At 60.4% G+C, this 19,051-nt stretch overlaps 2 protein-coding genes and 2 long non-coding RNA genes across 4 annotated transcripts; 1 reads left to right on the top strand and 3 right to left on the bottom strand.

Moving 5' to 3' along the window:
• Window positions 1-308: 308 nt before the first annotated feature.
• On the bottom strand, window positions 309-2,242 carry LOC132244197 (uncharacterized). Its single transcript, XR_009455768.1, has 2 exons — window positions 1,922-2,242; window positions 309-814 (listed from the first exon to the last, which is right to left on the bottom strand). It is a non-coding gene; the product is annotated as an uncharacterized LOC132244197 (long non-coding RNA).
• A 370-nt stretch (window positions 2,243-2,612) lies between these two features.
• Window positions 2,613-12,071, bottom strand: AGPAT1 (1-acylglycerol-3-phosphate O-acyltransferase 1). Its single transcript, XM_019497388.2, has 7 exons — window positions 11,962-12,071; window positions 7,533-7,735; window positions 6,793-6,926; window positions 6,204-6,379; window positions 5,719-5,814; window positions 5,065-5,137; window positions 2,613-4,836 (listed from the first exon to the last, which is right to left on the bottom strand). Exons 2-7 carry the CDS (start codon window positions 7,715-7,717, stop codon window positions 4,679-4,681), a joined length of 822 nt encoding a protein of 273 aa, XP_019352933.2. The 5' UTR covers window positions 7,718-7,735; window positions 11,962-12,071; the 3' UTR covers window positions 2,613-4,678.
• An 803-nt stretch (window positions 12,072-12,874) lies between these two features.
• RNF5 (ring finger protein 5) lies at window positions 12,875-15,449 on the top strand. The gene is made up of 6 exons (XM_059715267.1): window positions 12,875-13,561; window positions 13,924-13,942; window positions 14,053-14,165; window positions 14,248-14,302; window positions 14,370-14,481; window positions 14,975-15,449. Exons 1-6 carry the CDS (start codon window positions 13,425-13,427, stop codon window positions 15,064-15,066), a joined length of 528 nt encoding a protein of 175 aa, XP_059571250.1. The 5' UTR covers window positions 12,875-13,424; the 3' UTR covers window positions 15,067-15,449.
• Window positions 15,450-15,732: 283 nt separating this feature from the next.
• Window positions 15,733-17,983, bottom strand: LOC132244196 (uncharacterized). The gene is made up of 2 exons (XR_009455765.1): window positions 16,802-17,983; window positions 15,733-16,618 (listed from the first exon to the last, which is right to left on the bottom strand). It is a non-coding gene; the product is annotated as an uncharacterized LOC132244196 (long non-coding RNA).
• Between the last annotated feature and the right edge of the window lie 1,068 nt (window positions 17,984-19,051).

Below are 19,051 nucleotides of genomic sequence, written 5' to 3'. Positions count from 1 at the left end.
TGGGCTCCCAACGGAGGTGGTGCTCTCCCCTACCTTGGGGGTCTTTAAGGGGAGACTGGAGAAGCAACTGGCTGGGGTCACTTGACCCCAGTGCTCTGTCCTGCCCAAGGCAGGAGGTCTGACTCGACAATCTACTGAGGTCCCTTCCAACCCTAACATTTATGAAATCTATGACGTGTACAAGCACCCTAAAAGAACAGGCACCCACTTCAGTCACTGTGGAGGCCAAAGCAGCACCGCGCAGATCAAACACGCTATGCTGAGCACCACAGAGACATATTGAATGATGTTAACGTTAGCAATCGAACGTCGTTTCTGTATAAAAAAAAAAAAATGATTTATTAAAGTTGTGTTATAGTTAGAAACCTAGATGTTTAAAAAGGGGTGATGTGGGAATAGTACATGGTCTCTTCAAGGGAACAGCTACTGGAAACAGAAACACTAGAGCTCGTGTTGTTTTGTGATTCAGAGCTGGTGGAGACCAGCTGGGAGTGGAGGGAGCTGCTGGTAGAGTTGTCTGCAAAACATTGCTAGAGCTTTTCATGAAGATAAAAAATAAGATTTGCTTTTATCAAGAAGGTGGCTGGGGCTCCCAGGGCAGGGCAGGTGGGCCTGTACCTAGAGCACGAGGCGCTGCACGGAGTGGGCCCCCGGCCCCAGCGCGAAGGGCAGCTCGGCGGAGCAGGGCAGTCGCGTGTCCTTCTCGTTGAGCAGCTGCAGCGTCCCGGCCAGGCCACCCGGCGCCCCCTCGGCCTGCAGCACCACGGCCGCCTCCGCGCCCAGCCGCACCGATGCCGGCCCCACCAGCACCAGCCTAAGGGCCACCCCAATCATCAGTGCCAAGTGCAGCCTGCAGCCCTCGCTCCCAGCCCTGCTGGGGTCCCTCGCTCCCAGCCCACAGCCCCCATCCCCGCTGCTCTCCCACACCCCCGACCCACACCCCCAGTACCCCTTATCTCCCAACCCGCACCACCCTCCCCCACAACACACCCTGCCAGAGCCCCTTTCCCAACCCACAGCCCCAGCCCTGCCAGTACCCCTCACTCCTGACCCACAGCCTCCGCCCTCACCTCCCAACCTGCAGCCCCCTGACCCCACAGCCGTGGGTGCCCCTTAATCCAGATCCACAGCAACCCCCCCAGCACCAGCGGTGCCCCGCGCTGCCGCCCCACAGCCTGGCAGCACTTGGGGGCCTGGAGGCCACAAGGGCTCCCAGGCAGATCAGGCCCAACAGGGGCCCCGTGTTGCAGCCGCCATGGGGGTGCGTCTCCTCCACTCTGCCCTCCCCTCCCTGCGGCTCTGGCTGCTCCACAGAGACAGTTGGGGGGGTGGGAGGTCTGAAGTGGAGGCCTATGAATCATTAATGTACCAAGGCCCTGGGCTCAGGCCAGCATTGTGGGGGTGGGGGGATTTCCCAGGGTCTGGCCAGATGGGAGGATAGGGGGCAGGGCAGGAGTGAGGGGCAGTGGGAGGCCTGGAGGGGTGGAGAGACATGGGGGGGGGCACAGGCCGGATCCTAGCAACTCCCCCCCAGGTCACTGCCTCCAGCTGGACCCTGTCCCCCCCTCCCCCCAACTCCTGGGTTCCTGGAAGCCAGGTGACTGTGGGGAAATCACAGCCAGGATCCCCTCCCCCAAGTGGGTCCAGCTCGGGGGAGGCACCAGGGGGCGGGGCTAAACCACCACAGACATGCCCCCTGCCCCTCCAGCCTCAGCTCTAATGCAGTGGCAGAGGATGGAGGATCACCAGCAGGGCCCGTGGGGGGGGCTGCAGGTGGGGAGTGAGGGGCACCAGGAAGCCCCGGACACCTGGGATCTCAGGGCTGAGCAAAGGGGGTGGAGTAGGGGGAGGGGACTTGGAGCGCTCCAGCGCCTGGGTTCCCTCCCCCACACCACCACGTCTAGCCCCACCCCCCTCTCACCTTCTGCGTGACATCACTGCTGGGCCTGGTCCCACATCACACCCTGGAATGAGGAGGTCATTGCTGGCAAGGTTGTCATCATCGTGCACCCCCCCCCCGGTGATGTCATCTTCAGGTGCTGTGACATCACATCCCCTCTGCTAGCCCACTGCAAGGAGCAGGTGCCATTGCTGCCCTAGGACATCACATTTTTGCCCCCCCCCCAGTGACCTCATGCTCTGCAGCCTCCTTCCCCCTTCAGGATATCAATGCTCAGAGTGGTGACATCATGCCTCACTTCAGGAACAAGCCCCTCCAATGGGGTGGAGTTATGTGAAGGCCCCGCCCCATCCCTCATGGACTTGACCCCTTGAGGCCCCCTCCTGGGCAGGGGAGAAACCAGCTCAGATCAGGCCCCGCCCCTTTGCCCTATGTGTCCTAGTATGGGGAGGAGCCAACCAGACCCAGGTCCCGCTCCTTTTCCAGCCACCTGCTGCCCACATGGGGTACTGCATGGAAAGGAGCCATGCCAGACCCTGCCCCTTTCCCTAGCCCCACCCCACAAGGGGAGGAACCAGCCAGAACCAGGCCCTGCCCCCTTTCCAGCCCCCACAATGCCCAGAAGGGGCACTGCAGGGGGAGGAGTCAACCAGCCCCACTCCTTCCCTCAGCCCAGCCTCCAGGACCCAGAAATGACCAGTGGGGGCCAAGGTCCCAGTGGGCGCAAGGGTGTTTATTAAAAGCAGACCGAGCCGTGGCACGCAGACACCCCTCCCCCCACTGCCCCCACCCCCACAGGAAGGGGGAGGGGTCCCATAGTTTGGCAAGATCCCGCCTCCCCCCTTTAATAAATACAGGCCGCAACTCTGACCTCCACCCTGCTGGGGGGGCTATGACCTATTGGGGCAGCCAATCACAAACTGGCCAACTGAAACACTTGCCAGCCTTCCCCCCCAATAACGTTTCACAGAAGGGGAGTCAGGACCTCTGCTAGCAGCCAATCAGAAACTTTAGTGGTGCATGACCTATCCTGACAGCCAATCAGAAAGAATGCCCTTACTGGGTCACCTACCCTGAAGGCCAATCAGAAACCACAACCTTATCAGGGATATGTCCAAACGTGACAGCCAATCAGAAACCACCTCTTTATTAGGTGACCTATCCTAATGGCCAATCAGAAACAATCCCTATATTTGGGGGGGAGGGAGGAGCAGGGAGGGGAACCTACCATGACGTCCTATCAGAAACTGATCTCTTACTGGGTGACCTGTCTCGATGGCCAATCAGAAACCACCCAATACTGGGCATGACAGACCCTGACAACCAATCAGAAACAACACACTTATTGGGTGGCCAACCCCAACAGCCAATTAGAAATCCCCTCCTTATTGGCTGATGTTCTATCCTGACAGCTAATCAAAAACCACCTCCTTATTGGGGCTCCAACCCCTACAGCCAGTCAGAAACAATACTCTTATTACCAGTGACCCCAACAGCCAATCAGAAGTCACCACCTGTAGCCTCTCCCAGACTCTGGTCTTAAAGGGCCCCTTCACCCCCAAAATACCCCAGTCAGGGTGACCCCCAGGCCTGTGTTGGGGGGTTTCCCCATCTCCACCCCTCCCTCATCATTCCCGCCTCTGGGGGTGGCCCGGCAGCCATGGCCCTGGGGAGGATCTATGCAGATTGCAGGGGAAGAGGGTTAGGAATCCAGCCCCCTATGGTATGGTCCATTGTGTCTCAGGGGAAATAAATATGGTTGCCTCGCACCCCCACGTCCTGGTAGTAGGTCAGTCCGGGGCCAGTCCTTCTGCTCTCCCCCACACAGAGGCAGAGATGGGACAACCTGAAGGAACCCCACCCGCCCAACTGTTGAGGCTGGAATGGTATGGTCCATGCCTCCCAACTTCCTCAGCCTCCCCCTACAGAGGATGTAGGAATGGGTTGGTCCACAGCTTCTGATTATCAATCCTCTCCCCCTTTCTATAGGCAGGAATGGATCAGTCCATGATTTCAATCCCCCCTGCATGGAAGGCTGGAGTGGGTTAGTCCATGGTGGAACGCTGGAGTAGGTCAGTCCATGATTTTTAATCCCTTCCCCCTGTGTGGGAGGCTGAAGCAGGTCCGTCTGTGGTGGGAGCTGGAGTGGAAGAGTCCATGATGCAAACCCCCAACTGGCAGGCTGGAGTGGATCAGTCCATGGTTGGAGCTGGAGTGGAAGGGTCCATGGCTCAACCTTCCCACCACAGGAGGTTGGAGTGGATAGGTCCATAGTTGGAGCTGGAATGGAATGGTCCGTAAAGCAACCTCCCCCCACCCCCCCATGCCAGGCTGGAATGGCTCAGTCCACAATTGAAACTGGAGTAGATCAGTCCATAAAGCAACCTCCCCCTGGTGCCAGGCTGGAGTGGATCGGTCCACAGTTGGAGTGGAAAGGTCCATGGTGCAATCTCCCCATCAGCAGAAGGTTGGAGTGGTTGTAGCTGGAGTGGATCAGTCCATGACACACCCACACCCTGGTGACAGGCTCAAGTGGAACAGTCCACGGAGCATCCTCCCCCCCAGCAGGAGGCTGGAGTGGATCAGTCCATGGCATGACTCACCCCCCATGACCAATGGGCATGGGTCGGTTTGTGGCTCCCCCCTCTCCTGGTGGGCTGGAGTGGATCGGTCCGTGGTAGTGCCAGAGGGAGCAGATTGGTCCACATGGGCAGGATGGAGGGGGCAGGAGATGAGGGGGGGGGGAAATCGGGAGGTACCACGTGGCAGCAGGGGTGGTCACTGGGGGGCAGGGGGCTGACGGGTGCGCAGCTCAGCCGAGAGCCCCTCGAAGGCATCCAGCATGGCCTGGCGCGTCCCGTCCGCCAGCGCCGGCACGTCAGCCGGGCCCATGCCCTGCGTGGGTCGTGGCGCCAGCACCTGGATCAGGCACCGCCCTGCAGGGGGGCGGGGGCAGCCAGGGTCAGGGGGTCCAACACCCCCCTGGCCTCTACCCCCCATACAGACCCCCCAATGGCCCCTAATGTCTGACAGATCCCCGCAAAATGCCCCAGCCCCACACCCCAGAGACCCCTCCAGACACTATACACTCCCCCAGATTGCCCAGGCCCCCCACAGCCCCCTCCCCACGTGCCCATGGACCTCCCCTCCCAGCCAGGACTCACCCGAAGTGAACCTCCACTCCTTCTTGTTGTAGAAGTCCTGGTAGGATGAGATCACGATGGGCACCACCGGCACCTGGGGGCAGGGATGGAGGTGGCAGGGGTCAGGGATTGTGGGGGCAGGAGGGTCTCCCTTCGCCCAACAAGGGGCACCCCAACCCTCTCCCAGGCACCCCACTGCTCCGGGCCTCAGCACCAGGCCCTCAGCCAGCACCCATTGGAGCCCCTGAACCTCCATAGACCCCTCTACAACCCCAAGACCCCCCCCATGGACCCCAAAGCCCCTGCCAGCCCAGGCTCCACCCACTTCCCTTATCCCCGCCCCTCTGCATCCCCTAGCTGCCCAGAAGGAGCATTGCAAGGGGGAGGAACCAGCAAAGCCTTGGCCCTTTTCTCTTAGCCCTACCCCTCCCAGCGAGGGGGCAACCAGCCCCACAGCGTGCTCCATGGACCCTCCCCTAGGCCATGGACCCCCAAGGCACCACCAGTGGCCCCAAGCCCCCCATGGACCCCTCCCACAGCCTGATGGCTCCCCTACAGCTGGAGGAGCCCCCATGGACCCCCACAGAGGCCCCAAAGGACCCCCTACAGCCCCTGCAGACCTCGCCCACAATGCCAGCCCCCACACAGATCCCCCAGCCCAGGCCAGGGCCCTACCTGCGCCTGCACAGCCAGATGGAAAGCGCCGCGCTTGAAGGGCAGCATGGAGCCGTTGTGGTTGCGGGTGCCCTCAGGGAACACCCACACCCGCACCTGGAGGGGCGATGGGGTGGGGGGAGGAGTCAGATACGCCCCATAGACCCCCCCAGCATCTCCCACCCCCTAGGAAACCCATATCACACATCAGCCCCCCATGGCCCCCTCCCACCCTGACCCCACCCCAGCCCCAATGACCCCTGACCTCCTGCCTCTGCATGCCCCCCTCACCCCCCCATGATTCCACCCCTCCCCTCCAGCCCCCTTGACCCCCTCCCACCCCGACCCCACCCCAACCCCAACTCTCAACCCCATGCCTCTCTATGCCCCCCCTCCCACTCCCCATGATCCCACCCCACACCCCTCCAGCTCCCCATGTCCCACCCCCAGGACCCCACCCAGGACTCCCTTCCGGCCCCCACGCCTTGCCCCCCTGGGGGGCTCACGTCCTCGCGTAGCATGGTGCGGGCAGCCTCAGCCATGACAGAGATGGCATCGTCCGTCTTCTGGCGGTTGATGAAGATGATGCCGCCCAGCCAGCAGGCCAGCCCCACGGTGCCCATGTAGAGAAGCTCACGCTTGGCGATGGGCACGCACCGGTCTGGCAGGACCTCCATCATGCCTGTGCCAGAACACCTGGGGTTAATGCTGTCCCAAGCACAGAACCCTGTCCCGGGCAAGGCTGGTCCCACCCAATGCTACAAGGCCCTGCCCCATAGGGGCTGGAACCACCCATTGCTGAGAGGCCCCCATCCCAAGGGAGTTGGCTTCACTCCATAGGACGCAGCACCACCCACTGCCAGGAAGCCCCACCTCCCCAAGATGGCCCTGCCCCGATAAGGACTGGCTCCACCCACAAATAGTTGGCCACACCCCAAGGAGGCTAGACCTGTCCGCTGTTGGGAGGCCCCGCCCAAGGGAGCCAATGCCCCACAACCCAGGGCCCCCTGATGGATGCCCCCCAAGCCTCGTTCCTGCCCCTCCCATCCTGCTTGCCCTGCTCTTGCCCCAGCTGCACCCCCGCCCCGAGCGTACCGAGCAGGTCGAGGGAGCTCTGGTGGTTGGAGACGACAACATAGGGCTCCTTGAGGTCGAAGTGCTCCAGGCCCCGAACATCCATGCGGATGCCGTACAGGTGCTTCACGTGCTGCAGCATGGACCGCAGGATCCTGGGGCACGGGTGTGGGGTGAGCACGAGAGGAGACCCTCCCAAGAACCTGCTCCCCACACCCCCCCGCAGATCCACCCTTCACCCCCCACCTCTGGGGACCCCACCCTCAGGTGGCACCCCATTGCCCATTCCCCACAAAGGAACCCCCATCACCTTCCCCAGCCCCCAAAGAGATCCCAGCCACCCTCCTCTTGCCCCCCAGAGCCTACCACCCTCTCCCCAGCCCCCAAGGAACCCCCAGCCCCCGCCCCTTGCCTCTGAGAGCCCCCCACCCCCTCCCCAGCCTCTCAGGGAACCTCAAGCTCCTTCCCTGAAGTCTCCACCCCCTCCCCAGCCCCTCAGAGGGCCCCCAAGCCGCCTCCTCCACCTGCTCCAGTGCCCTGTACCACCATTTCCAGCCCCCTGGAGCCCCCCAGAGGACACCCAGCTCCACACCCAGCCCCCTCACTGGCCTGCCTGGAGCTTCCCAGCTCCCTCCCCTTCTCAAGTACCCCCTACCACCATTCTCCAATCCCCCTAGTGGCTCCCAGCCCCCTCCCTAGTTCCCCACAGGACCCTGAGCCCCCTCCGCAGCCTGCCCAGAGCCCCCCAGCCCACGGCTGACTTCATGTTCTCAACGGAGCGGCCGCGCACGGCGCAGAGGGGCAGGGCGAAGGCGGCCAGCAGCAGGATCCAGCCATTGTAGAAGGCCATCTTGACCACGAAGCGGAAGGAGCCGCTCAGCTCATAGAGCAGTGGCACCAGCGCCAGCACCAGCACCAGCGCCCACACGCCTGCCGACACCTCCATGCTCCTGCCGCCGCCTGCCTGCAGGGGACAGGGAGGAGGTATTAGGGTTCATGTGTTGCACAAGGCAAGAAAAGGGGCTGCATTAACCACCCCCCCCCCACCACCACCACATAGGCACAGATCCCAGGTATCTGGGACACACATGCACAGAACCCAGGCGTCCATGATGTGTGCACACACACACCAAACCCAAGTTTTCGGGACACACGGACAGACACACAGAACCCAGGTGTTCAGGACACATGGGGGTGCACGTGCACACACGCGCGCACATACACAGAATCCAGGCACCCAACACACACACAACCCAGGTGTTGGGAACACACACACGGATCCCAGGCATCCAAAACATACAGAAGAACCCAGGTGGTCCAGAATACATGGACGCATACGCGCGCACACACGCACACACACACACACACACACACAGAATGGCAGGGGGGAAGGGGGGATCTGAAACACACACATGCACGCAGAATCCAGTTGTCTGTGGGATGGGGACACAGGCACAAAACCCAGGCATCCAGATCACACATATGCACACACAACTCAGGTGTCCAGGTCACACACACGCACAAACCTATGTAGTAGAGAACCCTACTCAGGCACTCTGTGCATGTGTAACAATTACAACACTGCCATCCGTGTCTGCTGTAACATTTTGTGTGCGAGTATGTTTGTGTGTGCGTGCACGCGTATACGTGTGACAAGCAGATCGACACTATCACTGTTTACTCACTTCATGTGTTGGACAAGTACCTCTATACTGCTGGTGTCTGCTCACACCCTGCATGTGTGTGTGTGTCACATACACACATGCCAACCAAACCTATGCTATCCGCATGTGCTCACACTGTGTGTGTGTGCATGCACGCATGTGTGAGTATAACAAGCAGAACTTGGCAATATTTCTTTGCTGCGGGTGTAACAGGTAGATCAATGCTATTAGTGTTTGCACTGCCCAAACCTTGTGTGCATGTGAGTGTGCAACACACCCAGTGTACCGAGCTCTTTGCTCAAACATGCTGTGTGCATTGTGTGCGTGTGTGTACGTGTCTGATAAACAGAACTACACCATCAGTGTTTGCTCATAGCATGTGTGACACAAACCTGCACTAGCAATGTCTGCTCAAAAACTGCGTGTGCAGGCATGTAACAAGATCTATGCTCAATACTTGCTCAAACACTTGTGTGCATATGTCCAAAATAAATACTAAGCTACACTACTTGCTCCATGTGTGTGTGTGTGTGTGTGTGTGTGCGCGCGCGTGCACGCACGTTCAATAAGAAGACCTATGCTATCAATGCTTGGTCAAAATTGTGCATGTGTGCAACATACCCACACAGTGTAGAGCTACGCTTTGCTCAAACATGCTGCGTGAGTGTGAAACAAGCATTTCTCTGCTACTTGTCAAACACCGTGTGCATTTGCGTATAACAAGCAGTTCTATGCTCATTGCTTGCTCAAATGCATGTTTGTGTGCAACACACACTATTTACTCAGTGTGTGTGTGCATGCATATAAGCAGAACTATGCTATCAGTGCTTGCTCAAACACTCATGTATACACACACCTGCAGCATACTGTTACACTACCATTTGCACGCACACACACACACACACACACACACACACACACACACAGTGACCATGTGTCCACAACACACACACACACACACACTGGACCAAGCTACACTATTTGCTCAAACCCACTGCATGTGTGCATGTACACATGCACAAGTGAGTGCACGTAACTTTGTACGCTAGTGCAACTGTGGCAGAGCAAGTACATATCACTCACTGCATGCAAAACAATGTTCTCAGTACACGTGGTTATTCACACACGCACACATGCACAGCAAACCGAACCCTGCCCAAGCCCTGTGCATGTGTCAACATGCCCAGAGACACACACCTGCCACACTCCGACCCGGTGCCACACACACACCTCCCTGCCGCAGGGCTGGAAGTTCCCGACACACATGTAGGCGTGCACACGCCTGATCTTCCACCCCACCCTGCACCCGAGGGGGGCCTTGTCCCAGACTCAACCCCAGCCTGGGCCTGACAACTGCAGGGGGATAGGGGCCATGGCAGCACACATGGTAGGCAGGTGAACACATGCACATGGTGTGGATTTACACACACAGCTATGGCATGGGCCGTGGCACGCACAATAGCAAGCCACAGGGAGCATGGGAAACCTGTATGCATGCACAAACACACACAAGAACACAAATACACGCACATGCCACATACACAAATGAATACACTCGTGCACACACAAATACGCACGTGAATACACACACACACACACACACGTGTGAATGGATGGACACATGCACAGAATCCAGGCATCCAACACACACACAGAACCCAGGCACCCAGGACACACACGAGTACACATATATGCATGCACATGCCAGCATATACACATGCACACACAAATACACAAACAAGTACACATTCACATCTGCATGTGAATAGACACACACACACAGAACCCAGGCACCTGGGATACACATGTAGAGGCCTGTGCCCCACACAACCATCACACACACTCACACAAGACTTGTACTTCCCAGCACAGTGCTCCACATCCCTCACATGCCATTACCATCACACACATACACAGACACAAACACACACAACGAGGTGAGCATTGTACCCCCAACAACACCCAAGCATCACACACAGAGTACCCTAGGCCCCACATAACTATCTCACACGCACACAAATTTTACCAAGCACAGTTCCCCACAACTCCCCACTACCATCACACACCCCCCGAGAACTGTACCCCACAACACCTTACAAGTATCTGTCTGTCTCACATATACATGCACACACATGCACGCGTGCACACACACACACACACAGTGGCCTGTACTGCACACAATGGCTCGCAACAACACACACACACACACACACACACACACACACACACAAACTGTACCCCCAGCACTGCACCCCACACACCCCTACCATCACACACAAAAGTGAGAAGTGAACCCTGTGCAACACCCCACAAGCATCTCTCTCTCTCACACACAAATTATTGCTCCCCAGCACAGTACTCCACACTACCCATAACACTCTGCTACCGTCACACACACAGGTGAAAATTGTACCCCTCCACAACACCCTACATCACACACACACACACACACACACACTGCCCTGTGCCCCACACAGCTGCTCACAACCACACACACACAAGAACTGTTTCTCCCCAGCGCACACAGAACCCAGGTGTGGGGATACATACACACAGGTGAAAATGATACCTGCATAACACCCTGCAGGCTTCACACACGCACCAACTGTATCCCCAGCACAGTAACACACATTTCTCCCAACACCCTCCTACCATCACACACACATGCAAACCTGAATCTCATGCATACGTGCATGCACACAGAAGTTGTGCCCCCCCAGGCACACATACCCAGTGCCCCTCACAAGTGCCTGCAACTATCACAGTTGCACACATGCACAACCCCACATCCCTCACAACCCATTACACACAGACACACACATGAAGGAGTAGCCATCACAAACATGTGCAAGTCAGACCCCTCTGGATGCACACACACACATGAACACAACACCCCATGACCCTCAAAGGCACTCATGGTTACCACAGAACAATTGTAACCCCCCCGTGCATGCGCGCGCGTGCACACACACAAACACACACACACACAACCCAGGCATCTGGGACATGGACATACACCTGTCAGGCACCCTGGACACAAATGTACACACACAACCATGGCACCCTGAACACACACACACACAGAACCCAGATTCCAGAACAGGTGCACGCACGCGCACACACACACACACAACATACAGGCATCTGGAACACACACACACACACACAACCCATGTGTCCAAAGCACACGTGTGCACTCATACACGCACAGAACCGAGGCACCTGGGATACGTGCTCACACATGCACACACCACAGGGGTCCAGGTCGCCCAGACCCCACTGGACCCCACGTCCACCCGAACCCCTGAGCCCTGGAGCTGGGGGGGGAGGGGGGGAGCAGGACCAAACCATCGCTGCAGGGGAGTAAAGGGCTGCCCCTGCCAAGGCTGAAGCAGGGTACCACCAGCCCCCCCCCCGCTCGGGGCAGCCCCTCCCCCACCCCGAACACCCCCCTTAGCCCCCATCCCCCAGGGTCCCCCCCCTCAGGCCCCCCCAACCGCAGCCCCCCATCCATCCACCCCCGCACCTGGCCCCGGGTGGTGCGGGTGGGGGCGCTCAGGGCGGCGGGCCGGGCCGGGCCATGGCGGCAGAGGATGCTCGGGGAGGGGGGGAGGGGGCGGAAAGGGGCGGGGCCTCACACCGGAAGCCGGGGGGGAAGGTTGGGGGGAGGCGGCCAATGGGGCCCGCGCGCGCGCCTGCCCCCGGACCCCGTGACGTCAGCTCCCTCCCGCGTGCGAGCCCCGCCGCCCTGCCACGCCCCTCTACGGACCCCCACCCCAATGGGCCCCGCCCCTTCCCCACGCCCCGCCCCCTCCTGTTGCCCCGGGGGCGGGGCCTGGGGCTGCCTCGGTTGCCATAGAGACGTGGCGGGGGGGCACTCGAGGGACACCCAGGAGTGGGGGGGTGCCCAGGAGAGGGGCAGTTGCCATGGTTACCGTGGCCCCCCAGTGACCGTTGCTATACCAACGTGGCAGGGCGGCCAGTCGGGCCCCAGGGCAAAGGGGGACTGCTGCCATGGCAACGTCGTCACGATGGCGACGAGGCCAGGCCGTGGGGGAGGGTTGCCAAGGTGATGGAGGGTTTGGGGGCAATAGCAAGCAAGGGCAGTCGCCATGGTGACACAGCAGGGGTGCAGTTGCCATGGTGACGGGGCAGGCCCGACCAAGGCCAAGTGATGGTTGCAGGAGTGACAGGACTGGTTGCCAGGGGCGGGGGGTGGCGGTTGCCGTGGTGACGGGGCTGGCAGGGACAGACTGTGGTTGCTCCAGTGACAGGGCAGTTGCCATGGTTCCAGGGCGGCCATTTTGCCTCGGTCTCTCCGGCCGCTGACCGCACCTCGGGCTTCACAGCGGACACGTGTGCCCCGCCCCCACCGGCCTTCTTAGCCAATCAGTGGCCTTTCCCTCGCCGCCCGCTCCTCCAATCCCTTCCGCAGTCCGGAACCGTTATGGGCGAGGATTGGCCTAAACGCTTGTTAATTACAATTACTCCCCCTCAGCCAATCAGTCAGCATGACAGAAAGAATCCAGGCCAATAGAATCCTACATGTCCCTGGGGGTCCCGCCTCACTTATGGCTACTAATAATTGGATTATGGAGCTGTTCATTCAAAGTTTCTCCGCTCCTGCCCGCACCTTACCCCGAAGCGACCAATCACGCGTCGTTTACTCGTGATTGACGGGAGCCGGCACCCATAGGAAGCGGGTGAATATCCTACACGCTGAGAAGCTGGGACCCAAGCCGCAGTGACCAATGAGCGTGAGGCAACGTGTGATGGACAGCAAATCTACCCAGTCAGCCACTGGCAGAGGCGTGTCCTCATCTGGTGGTAATGCCAACTACCCTCCCGCCAATCATATTCGCCAGTTTCCTTGAGAGGCAGCGTCACCGGCCACTGAGCGGGGGGCGCGGCTGATTGGCGGCCCCGCTGGCCAATGGGACCCTTGAGAAGGAAGGCGGTGGCATTTCCCCTCCGGGGGTGGGGCGGAAGATGGCGGCCGGGACAGGCCCGGGGGTCCCCGATGGGGGCCCCGAGGTGCCAAACCGCGACCGCAGTGCGTTCGAGTGCAACATCTGCCTGGAGCCCGCCCGGGACGCCGTGATCGGGCTCTGCGGGCACCTGTACTGGTATGGGGCGGGGCCGGGTGGGGGCGTGGCCTGGGTGGGGGGCTCTCATGGGGTGGGGCAGGGGGAGGGGCCTAGCTGTGGGGGAGGGGAGGGGCCTAGGGAGGGGGCGGGGCGTAGCTATGGGTGGGGGAGGCTGGAGTGGGGGTGGGGCTGGCGCGAATGGGATGGGGGGAGGAAAGGGGTGGGATATGGTTGGGGGTGGGGCCGGGAGGACGGAGGCGGGGATCGGATATGACTGGGGAGTGGTCTAGTGGGTGGGGGAGGGGCTTAGGGTGGGGGAGGGGCTAGCATGGGTGAGTTGAAAGGGGGGGGCCTCAAGGCCCACCCCCATAACACTCCCCCCCCCTCCACACACCTTGCAGCTGGCCCTGTCTGCACCAGGTGAGTCCCTCCCTCCCCCTCGTCCCCCACCGCCCCCGGGGCATGATGTGGAGCAGGTGGGGGAGTCGTGGGGGGTCCCTCACCCCCTCTCCTACCCCCCACGCCGGCAGTGGCTGGAGACACGGCCAGAGCGGCAGGAGTGCCCCGTGTGCAAGGCAGGCATCAGCCGTGACAAGGTCATCCCCCTGTATGGCCGTGGTAGCGCCGGGCAGCAGGACCCCAGGTACGCAGGGTTGGAGGGCATTTACAGGGCAGGAGGCACCTGGCTTCTGCCGCCCTGATGCCCCATCTCTGCCCCTGCCCAGGTTGAAGACCCCTCCACGGCCGCGGGGCCAGCGCCCGGAGCCTGAGAGCCGTGGGGTGAGTGAAAACGGCCACCTGCCCTTCTTTTGCCCCCTCACCCCCAGCTAATACCCTGTGTCTGCAGGGGCCACCACCGCCTGTCTTCCCCGACACTGGCTTCCACATGGCCTTCGGCATCGGCGCCTTCCCCTTCGGCTTTTTCACCACCGTGATGCGGGGCCCTGACGCACCAGCTGGTAAGAGACCCCCTGGCACCCCAAACCCAGGGTCCTTGCACCCTGTTTTGGGCAACCCTTATGCTGGCAGACTCCCACGCCCTCCCCACCCCAGGCTGAGCTCCCCCCACATCAGGATGACTCCCATGGACCCCCCGGGGCTCCCCTACCCCATCCCACACATGCCCATGGGCCCCCTTCTGAGTACCCCCACATGCCCCAGGCTCCTCTCCACCCTCCACCCACCCTACACTGGCACTAGTCCCCCCCCGCCAGCCTTCCCCTCCTCAGTTTACAGCAGTGGGGGCAATTATTTTGGGTGGAGGGCTGCTTACTGAGTTTGGTAAGCCATCAAGGGCCACATGACAGGCAGCTAGGGGCAGATAAATATTAATTTTCTAAATTTTTTAGGGGCACCATGGGCCGGATAGAATGGCCTGGTGGGCTGTATCCAGCCCACAGGCCACATTTTGCTCACCCCTGATTTACAACATCTCTCTCCTCCCCCCCCCAGATGCAGCTGCTGGCCCCCGGCCCTCTGGCTGGCAGGATTCGCTCTTCCTCTTCATTGCCATCTTCTTCCTCTTCTGGCTTCTCAGTGTCTGACCCCCCCCCTCCCCTCCAACGCACCCCTGCCATGGACAGGCAGGGGTTAACCCCTGGAGGGTGGGGCTACAGTATTCTAGCAGGGTTTCCCCTTTGCCCCTCCCCCATGCGTGGGGGCATGATGTAGTGGCCAAGGGGCAGGACTTGGGGGGTTCCCTAAGGGCTAATAGGGGGGAGGGGCCAGTTCAGGGTTGGCCTCTGCTCTCCCCAGTGATCCCCTGCTGGCCGGGCCAGGCCCTGGTGCTCCCTGCACATGGGGTGGGGGGAGAGAGGGCAGTTCTGGGGCATCTGTGAGTGTTTATGGGACAGGGCAAATCAGGGTGACCCCACACCCCCCCATGGCAGGGGGACCAGGGGTGTCATTAAAGCACTGGTGATTCGTACCCTGGGGTATCTGGACTCTCATTAGGGGAATGAGGCGAGAGCAGATAAGACCCCGGGCTGCGGGCTAGGAGTGAGAGACACTGAAAAGGGCAAGGGTAGGATCTACCATAAGTTGTTCCCCTAGGTCTGGGAGTTTACTCTGGACCCCACTACCTGTGCCCCCCTGGGGGGAGTCACTGAGATGGTGAGGGGTTCCCTTGTTTTGGGGAGATGAGGTGGCTGGTTGTGGGGTCCCCCCACCCCAGGGAGCCAATCCAAAGCCATGGAACAGCCTCCCGCACCTGGAAGAAATATATTTTATTACATAAGCCAAGAAAATACAACCAATGGGGGGTAGGGAGCCTCCCGTGACCCCCCGCAAACAACTTAGAGGGTCTGTGCCCCCAAAAACTAGGTGCTATTGGCTGCGGAACCCACAAGACCTCAGCACAGCCAGCGAGGCCTACACCCTCCACTGAAGCCTGCTGTGGAGTGAGGCACTCTGGGCATGGGTGTGCAGGCTGGGGGGGGGGCTAAGGACCCTTTGGTGTCATGCTTGAGGAACCCCCCACGCAACAGCTCATGTTTCCTCTCCCCCCACCCCCCAAAACCCATCCACGAGCCACCCAACGATGAGCTCCAAAATGGCCACCCTCATAGAAGCCTCCTGAGCCAGTCTTGAAAGGGAGTGGGGGTGTTTTGTTTTTAAGTATCAATAAGAAATATAGTGGGGGGGGCAGTGCAGAGTGCACCCGTCTCTCCCTCCCGCAGGGGCATTCTGGGCCAGCGCACAAAGGTGGTGGAGCACATGGCAGGGGCGCTAGAGCCACTGTGCCCAGCCCAGTTTGGGGGGCAGGGGCTAAGCCCCACCCTTCTGCCCCCTATGGGCTGGGGGTGCTAGGGGCAGTTCCCAGACCTGCCCCCCCACACTTAATTGGATTTTCCTAATTAAGAAAACATGAATAATAAAGAAACAAAAGCCTGCCCCACACCACCCCCACCTCCAGTTCCAGGACCCCTGACCCCTCACCCCAACAGGAAGTGGGCACCCTAGGGTGGGACTCTAGGAGGCGGTGTTGGGGGCAGGGGGGCACTCGGGCAGAGGCAGAAGACTGAAGGCTCCGGGTGCCGGAGTCTAGCATCTTTGCTGGCTGTCTTGGCACCTGGTGGCTGCCGTCTTGGATGGACCCTGCAAAGAGATGCCACCTTTGCTCTCAGTGGCCTCCCTGTTGGATTGAACCCCCATGAAGACACCATCTTGGTTCCCGATGGCCAAGATGTTGGCGCTGCCATCCCAACCAGGCAGCCCTTCCCCCTCTGCCCCCTCCCTACCCCAGATGGAGGGGGAGGGGAGGGGTTAAGCCCAACTCACCCTCATCAGGCCGAGGGGATGGCACAGACAAACTCCATCTATGGGGGAAAAAAGGCTGAGATTTGAGGGTGCCCCACCTTAGAGTGAGTTCCTCCCCCCATCCTACAGGGAGGCCTGAACCAGACAGAGGGCAGGCACTGGGGGCAGAGCCTGAGCTCAGGCCCCACCCCTACCCCTCAATCAGCCACCATGGGCCTGCCCCCACATCCTGTGGCCATACCTTTCCAATCAGGCCCCAGCCCCATGACTTCATGCCCTCTGGCCCCACCCCTCAGCCAGGGCTAGACACCCAAGCCCCATGGCCCTGCCCCCTCGATCCAGGCCATGCCTCTCAACCTCCGCTACACCCCAAGGTCCCTGGCCCTGCCCTTCACTTTGGGCCACACCCCCAAGCCTTGTGGCCCCACCCACCTGCCTAGGCCATGTCCCAAAGCTCCTGTACTCCCTTCACCAGGGCCCAGTCACTCTACCCAGACCCCAGCCCCTCTCCTATAGGCTCCACCTCTCTACCCAGGCCTTGTTCCCTGGCTGTAGGTCTCACCCACACCTGCGAAACATGATGCCACAGTGGGCAGGCAGCTGGTCCTTGGCCCTGCACTGGGGCGGGGCTGTGACCTGCTGGGTGAAGCTGTGCTGCATCTGGCTGCCAGGACACACAGGGTCAGGGGTCAAAGGTTTGGGGTTATGGCACCAAGCATCAAGGAAACAGGAGTGGGGTTAGAGTATGGGGGTCAAGGGAGATCGCAGAGGTCAAGGACCCCAATAGCCTTATGTGCTTTGGGGTGGGGGTCAGAGGTCAAGGGCAGTCACTGGTGTGAAGGAAGCAGGAGCAAAGGCTGATTACGGCTTCACCGGTGCTTTGGGGAGGAGTCAAAAGTCAGGGAAGGGGGTCCAGAGATAGAAGGTCAGACTGAGGAGTCAGAGGGTCATACCCGTCACCAAGGAAGCATGGTGATGTCCCCACACAGGGGACAGGAATTAGGGACAGGGTGGGGTCCAAGGTCAAGTAAGGCCTGGAGTCAAGGAAGCAGAAGCAGAGGATCCCAACAGCCTCACAGGTGCTTTGGGCTGGGGGTCCAGAGTGAGGTCAAGGGTTGGAGGTCAAGGTGAAGACAGACTAGGGGGGGTTACACAGATATAGCACAGGGCATCCAACCCCACCCTGGCCTTCAGCCCCATGCCATGCTCTTGGCCCTGCCCCCTCCTGCCAGACCTGCCCCCCAACCCATATCCCCACCCCCAAGCCCTGTAGCTCTACCCCTTCCAGCCAACCCAAACCCCTTCTGCCACACCCGCCCCCTCCCTTCTAGCCCCACCCCATCCACCCAGCCCAGCCCACATCCCTGCCCCCCACTGCCCCTTCTAGGTCCGCCCCCTCTGGACGCAACCCTAGGGCTTCACCCCCTCCCACAAGCCCCCCTCCTGTCCCAGCCCTGTAGCTCCAGCCCCACCCCCAGCCTCATAGATCCACCCCCTCCCAGCCCTACATTCCCTCCCCTCCCCTCCCCTTCCAGGCAGCCCCACCCCCAGCCCATAGCCCCACCTCCTCCAGCAAGCCCTGCCCTATCCTTGTAACTCCAGCCAGCCTTGCCAGCCCTATAGCTCCACCCACTCCAGCCAACCACGCCCACCTCCCCATGGCCCCGCCCACCTGCTTATATTTCTCCAGCTCCCCCAGCTTGTAGTGGGGGAAGGGGTTAACAGTGCCCCTCACTCCCAACTGTGGCAGGGCACTGTTGGTGCCTGCCATTTTAAGAGTGGAGCCAAGAGGGCAGCAGGTCCTTGGTTGTAGCAGCCACTTTAGGTCTTCAGTCACCCATATAAACAGAGCGGTTCACTGCTGGCAGGCCAGGCAGTAACATCACCTGGCTGCAAGGCTGCATGCAACATCCTGGAGGCAAAGGCAGGAGCTGTAGGGGATGGTCAGGAGGCTCCTGGTCCTGGGCATGACCTAAAACTGCACCCTGCCAGTGGTGGGCGGCCTGGTGGGGCTCTCAGTGGTGCGGGAGCCCCCAGGAAAGGCCAGTTACCACACTGGTGAAAGGCAGGTCGGGGTGCCTTAACCCCAGCCCTCACCTTTAGGTGGGTCAGGTAACATTGGAGGTATCTGGGGCCAGGCATGGCTGTGGCCACCTGATCCCACTGGGGACAGAAGCCCCGTGGCCCCAGTGAGGGGGAAACCAGAGGGCTGGGAGCCCAGCATGTGCAAGTCTGTATACAGTTGCCCTGGAAGGGCCATGGCAAGCTTAG

The sequence above is a fragment of the Alligator mississippiensis genome, chromosome 11 (assembly GCF_030867095.1).
Source record: "Alligator mississippiensis isolate rAllMis1 chromosome 11, rAllMis1, whole genome shotgun sequence".
Lineage (NCBI taxonomy): Eukaryota > Metazoa > Chordata > Crocodylia > Alligatoridae > Alligator > Alligator mississippiensis.
The sequence above is the reverse complement of the archived record's forward strand: the minus strand, read 5'-3'. Positions and strand labels throughout refer to the sequence as shown.